The sequence below is a fragment of the Egretta garzetta genome, unplaced genomic scaffold, assembly GCF_000687185.1.
Source record: "Egretta garzetta isolate BGI_Z169 unplaced genomic scaffold, ASM68718v1 scaffold329, whole genome shotgun sequence".
Taxonomy (NCBI): domain Eukaryota; kingdom Metazoa; phylum Chordata; class Aves; order Pelecaniformes; family Ardeidae; genus Egretta; species Egretta garzetta.
In genome coordinates, this window is record NW_009269999.1 from 6443424 (window position 1) to 6449510 (window position 6087).

The 6087-nt window shown below is 59.1% G+C and overlaps 1 protein-coding gene across 1 annotated transcript; it reads left to right on the forward strand.

Annotated features, from left to right (window-relative positions):
• Positions 1-4019: 4019 nt before the first annotated feature.
• CHST1 (carbohydrate sulfotransferase 1) lies at positions 4020-5273 on the forward strand. Its single transcript, XM_009647601.2, has one exon. The coding sequence runs from the start codon at positions 4020-4022 to the stop codon at positions 5271-5273; it is 1254 nt and encodes a 417-aa protein (XP_009645896.1).
• Positions 5274-6087: the final 814 nt, after the last annotated feature.

Genomic DNA, 6087 nt, shown 5'->3' on the forward strand with positions numbered 1-6087 from the left:
GGGGTGTGGGTGGGGGGAGGCTGCCCTGCCTGCACCCATCCCCTCGCTTCCTCTGGGCTCAAGGCTGCGGGAAGCGGCGCAGAGGAGAGGAAAGGCTCGGCACCTTCCTCTTCCCACAAACAACGCTCCTGTCCCCGTGCCAGGCACCAGCCGGCCCCCTGCAGCGCTCGGAGCCGGTTGCTGGATGCCGTGCATCCCTCGTGGGCAGCCTGGTTCTGATGCGACCACAGGCAGCCGGCCGGAGATGCGGGCAAGGCAGTGGGGCAGCGTCTGGCATACTGTGACCAGAGAGGGGTGCAGGCCAGGGAAGGGGCAGCGGTGATCCCAGCACGGTGCAAAAAGGAGTCCACGTGCCTTCTCTCAGGCCCCTCAGCGCCGGGGGCTGGAAGGCACCAGTGATTGACCCCCACCTCAGCTCTCCATCTCAAAGCCCCAGCTGCCTGCAGGGAACCTACCAGACTCGGCTCCCACCCTTGGGCTGCATTTTCTCATCGTCTTTGGTGGAGCTGAGCTGGAGGCAGAGCAGAGGGAGATTTCCTCTGGGAACACTTTATAGCATGGAAACATCTGTGAGGCCAGCATTTCGGATGACTCCCATGGTCACAGCATCCCATGGTCTAGGGCTGAGTAGCCAAACCAGTCGGTGCCTCACGCAGGACTCTCACATACAGCCCCACATGGGCACGGCCCTCCCTCGAGCTGCTGGCCCTGGTATCGGTGCCTGAAGAGGAACAGGCCAATTTAAGAAGGTGGTTCCCCCGAGCAGGGATGGGAGAGCAAGCGGCCATCCCGCTGCGCGTGTGTAGGAGACCTCCTCCTGCAGCGTGTCCCCTGCGGCCGCTGCTCAGCCAGCCCGCTCCCAGCCGTGCGGAGCCACGCGTGGCTCCTGCTCCACACCAGCCTGGTGGTGCCCGATGGATGAAGGAGGGTGAGCGTGAGTTGCCACGATCCTCAGCCGTGCCGGCAGCTCCTGGGTGCCACGTGCTTGTGCTGCCCCAGGAGACCCCGCGACCTCCAGCTGCCGGTCACTGCTGCCTCCCCAGCCCACAGCTGGGCTGAGCGGGAACCATGTCCCCTGGGGGACAGACAGTGATGGGAGGAGGGGGGAGAGCCGGCGTGGGCTGAGAGGAGGCTCTGGCTGGCTTTAAAGGCCACAGATGAGACATCAGGGAGGGAAGCCTTCTCCCAAAACCTGCCCCTCCCTGGCTGTGGCTCAGCAGGTGGGCAGGGCACAGGCGAAGGACGATGAGGGGCAGCCGAGGCTGAAGCTGGGCTGTAGTTCTGCACCTGCAATGCCAAGGAGGTGATCAACACCACATTTCTTCCCCTCTGCAGCTCAGTGCATTGCGAAGGGGAGCAGGCCTGGGTGGGTGGAGAACCTGAAACTCTTGCAGCCGGCAATCTGGCAGGAATTGGGAGCAAGTTGGCACCCGGGCTTTGGTCACCTTTTGCAGGGGAGCTGGCAGCAGGTTTCTGCCACATCCTGGAACGAACCGAGTCACATCTGCTCCAGCGTCCATCGCAGCGCAGCAAGGAGTAGAAGTTGAGGTGGTGTGTGTGAAGGATGCAGTGTGGCTGGCCATCACTAGGGAGCAGGAAAGCCTTCCCGCTGCAGCTTCCACCTAGACAGCTTACCCAAGCCACCTGGGCCAGGAGGGGCCAGCAGGGACCCTCCTGTCCTGCCCTGACCTAGCAGACCTGGAAAAACACTTTATCCAAGGGATAGACTGTCCCCTGTGGACACTGGGGCCAGGCCTCCCCTCTGCAGGGTAGGTAACCCCAGATCAGGAGCAACGAAAGCCGAGCACCTGCAACTTTTGTCCCCAGCCACATCCCTGGCAGGCAGCGGCCCAGGAGAAAGCAACCCTTGTTCAAAGCATCATTTTGGGTCTAAAGCACAGCTCTTGGTGCACAGACATGGCGATGGCCATGCACAGCAGCTGTGCTGGAGCCCCTGTGCTGGGGTCCTGCGCTGAATTGTGGGGGGCAGAAAACCCCACTCTGGACAAGAGGGCTCTGGAGTTGGTAGCTCCTGCAGCCTCCTGCCTGCACCAAGCAGCTGGGGCAACTGGTAAATAATAAAAATAATAATGTAAAAAAAAAAAACCAAAAGAAGGAGGTTTTCAACTCACCTGCAGGTCTGAGCAGCCCTCCCACTGTCACTCGCTGGGTGCCAGGGTCTCTCCGGGGAGTGGGGCATGTTGAGGAGTTGGGAACAGTGTGCCATGCCAGCTGCCGTGGGCTCTGCAGGGAACACACCAGGAGCATTGCGCCGTCCCAAGCCCATCAGGGATTTCAGCATGCTCTGGGCTTCAGCAGGCCTCGTGCGCTGAAATCTGTCGCTGGCCCATCGGCCTCCCCCAGCAACAGCAGTGGCTCTGACAGTCCTACCCGCAGTGGCCGGTGTGCTGGGGGCGAGCAGGGGGCCAGGAGCTCACCACTAGCTTGGGACTGGTTTGGTGCTCTCCCTGGGGACGCGCAGGGAGCACGAGAGGAGCAGGGAAGAGGAACCAGCAGTGGCAATGATGCTGTGGGAAGGGCTCTGCTGGGTGGGGAGTGGAGATATTTGGGTCTGTCCCCTTGGTTCTGCCTGAGGAGGATGGGTGGGTGGTTGCAGAGGCACGTGCAGAAGTGAAGATACCACACTGGGGCAGGGGACACGGGAGGAAGGTGGGCAAGGGAAAGTGGGTGAAGGGGAGCTTCAAAGCCATTGCCAATACTGAGGTGTCTCCTCTGCACAGGGGTTTTGGCTTGTTTGGTGTTTCTGGGATGAGTCTGCCTGCCCCTACCTCCTAGCCCTGCTGGCCGTGAGCGTTAGCACCCAGCTACAAAGCCCTGTGCTTTGGGGAGCAGCAGGGCAGCCCGTGAGCGTTGTTTGGTTAGCAAACAGAGGTGGGGGGGAGGTTTTGAAGCACCACTATGGCTACACCCCCCCCTCCCAGCAATGCCACAGCTCCCCAGGCATGGCAGGGTGCTCCTCACCTAACCATCTCTGAGCACCCCATCCCAGCATCCCGTTCAGCTTCCCCGACCCTTGCCTGGGGAGGGCAGGGGTTAGCACCATGAGGCTAAAGTTGGCCTGTGCAATTATGGCCCTGCTTCCTCCCTGCACCCATCTCTGCCACCGGGGCTCCTGCCGCTGTGCTGCTGCTAAGAGAGGACGGAGAGGATGCAGTTTCTCATGCCCCCCTTCTTTGCAGTATTGCTACTGGTGCTCAGGATAGCAGGGGTACCCGAATCCCAGAGCTGAGCAGGATCTGGCCAGCACCACGAGCTCAGTACTGGGTGGCACATGGGGCTGGCAGCTAGGACACAGCTCTGGCTCCAGCTGCAGAGCTCAGGCTGCTGCTTGTCCCCGGAGGATGACCAACTGAGCTGGCCTGGCTGGTGGACCCCTAAGTGAAGAGGTTTGCAGCTCCAGGAGAGCGATCGCTGCTCTCCCAAGCAGGAGGTTGTTGGCCTGGATGGGCCATGCCTTGCCCTGCCAGCCGGCCAGGAAGGATGGAGCCGAGCCTCTCCAGGCAGTGCTTGGCACCACCCCCTGCCCTTTCCCCGCACTGGGTGTTGAAGGCACTGGCTGATGGGGTGACAAGTGACTCACAGGGCAGCTGGGGAGGAGGGATCACAGCAGCTGGTCAGAGGCACACAGAGCGTGGCCACTGGGTTCCAACACCCCCTGGGCTGCAGGGCATGGGGTGAGCTGTGGGGCGCAGGGTTTGCATACACCCGCAGCCTGGATGGAAGCAGTCCCTGGGGCTGAAGTCCTGGCTGGAAGTGTCTCTCCAGGCTTGCCAGCCTCTGGCTGGTCCTTCTCTCTTCTGAAATGGGGCTCTGCAGTGCATGACCGGGGTCCACATAGTTATGGCTGATGTGTGTGCACCGTGGGAGGGTATTTGCTGGTATACTCAGCAGTAGGATAACTGAGTCGTCCTTGGCGGCCCTTGCTGAACCCATGACTTCTCTGTTGGGTTGCAGACACCAAGACGACCTGCGAAGAAGCTCCATGAAGGTGACCAGCCATGCAATGTTCCTGGAAGGCTGTCCTCCTACTAGCCTTGGCATCCATTGCAATCCAATACACAGCAATCCGGACCTTCACCGCCAAGTCTTTCCACAGCTGCCCCATCCCCAATCCTGTGAACTGCAGCCTGAGCCAGGACACGGATGCAGCTGACAGGCTGTGCGACGAGAGCCCCACCTTCGCGTATAACCTCTCCAGGAAGACCCACGTCCTCATCCTCGCCACCACCCGCAGCGGCTCCTCCTTTGTTGGGCAGCTGTTTAATCAGCACTTTGATGTCTTCTATTTATTCGAGCCCCTCTACCACGTCCAGTACACCCTGATCCCAAAGCTGACCCAGAGCAAGAGTACGACGGACAGGCGGGTCAGGCCCAGCCGAGACCTGCTGAGGAGCCTGTACGACTGCGACCTCTACTTCTTGGAGAACTACATCAAACCCCAGCCCGTCAACCACACCACCGACCGCCTCTTCCGCAGGGGGGCCAGCAAGGCCCTGTGCTCGCCACCCGTCTGCGAGTCCCTGGGAGCCATCGATCTCCACCTGGAGGAGGGAGACTGCGTGAAGAAGTGCGGTACCTTGAACCTGACGCTGGCCACCGAGTCCTGCAGAGAGCACGGGCACGTGGCCATCAAAACCGTGCGGGTGCCGGAGGTCAGTGACCTCCGGGCCCTGGTGGAGGATCCGCGACTGAACTTGAAGGTCATCCAGCTGGTGAGGGACCCCCGGGGGATCCTGGCATCCCGAAGCGAGACTTTCCGGGACACCTACCGGCTGTGGAGGATCTGGGACGGCACCGGCAGGAAGCCGTACAACCTGGACGTTACCCAGCTCACCACGGTGTGCGAGGACTTCTGGAACTCTGTGTCCACCGGCCTCAACCGGCCGCCGTGGCTCAAGGGCAAGTACATGCTGGTGCGCTACGAAGACCTGGCCAGGAACCCCATGAAAAAGACTGAGGAGATCTACGATTTCCTGGGCATCCCCATGGACAGCAACATCGAGCGCTGGATACAGAACAACACCCGAGGGGACAGGTCCTCCTCCAAACACAAGTACGGGACGGTGCGCAACTCAGCGGCGACGGCGGAGAAGTGGCGGTTCCGGCTGTCCTACGAGATCGTGGCGTTCACCCAGCACGCCTGCCAGCAGGTGCTGGCGCAGCTTGGCTACAAAACCGCCAGCTCGGAGGAGGAGCTGAAGAACCTCTCCATCAGCTTGGTGGAGGAGAGAGACTTCCTGCCCTTCTCCTAAGGAAGCCCCGGGGGGTCCTGGTTTTGATACAGACTGTTTCTAACTGTTGCCTTATTTTATTTTCTTTCATTTTGTTCCCCCCTTCCCCCCCCTTTCTCTTGTCTTTTTCTCTCCAAAATTTGCACTAAACCTTGAGCGGGAATCTCAAAAAGAGTCCAGGGGAAGCAATTGCTGCCCCTCAACATGTTTCGGACGCAAGAGGAGTCGGGTCTCTCCAAGCAAGAGCTAGAACTGTGGATGGGTAACTATGTTTACAAAACACACAAAATGTATAAAAGCAACCTTCAAGCTTTCCAAACCGAAGGGTACCTGGGGTACTGTACTTTTGCACTGTTTACTTTTACAATGTAAGAGGTAAATATAAATATAATTTATGAATGGTGTCATCCCAAACAGAGTAACTCCCCTTGTCCCCAATGAGCAGGTTAGCCTGGAAGCTGAACATGGAACAGCCTTCTCATTTTTGATCTCGGTGTGACACGTCTGTCTGTTTAAGTCCTGTTGCTGGGCTGGGCAGCTGCTGATACATGGTTGTTTAGTAACACCTGTGATATTTCTTTGTGCCAAAAACCCACAAAAGAGGGGAAAAAAAAAAAAAGGGAAAAAAGTGATTGGGTGGTTTGGTAAAAGCCCAACACATTTAATGCTTTATTTCTGTGTTTCCTGTAAATAAAAGTGCAATAAAACTGACCTGGGGGTGAACTTCAACTGAAAGACCTCCGTGACTAAGCTGGGGTGGATGCACCAGCAAGCAAAGAGCAGCGTCTCCTGGCCTGCCTGGGTCCCATGGGGCTGGGGGGGTGGTGGGGGCAAG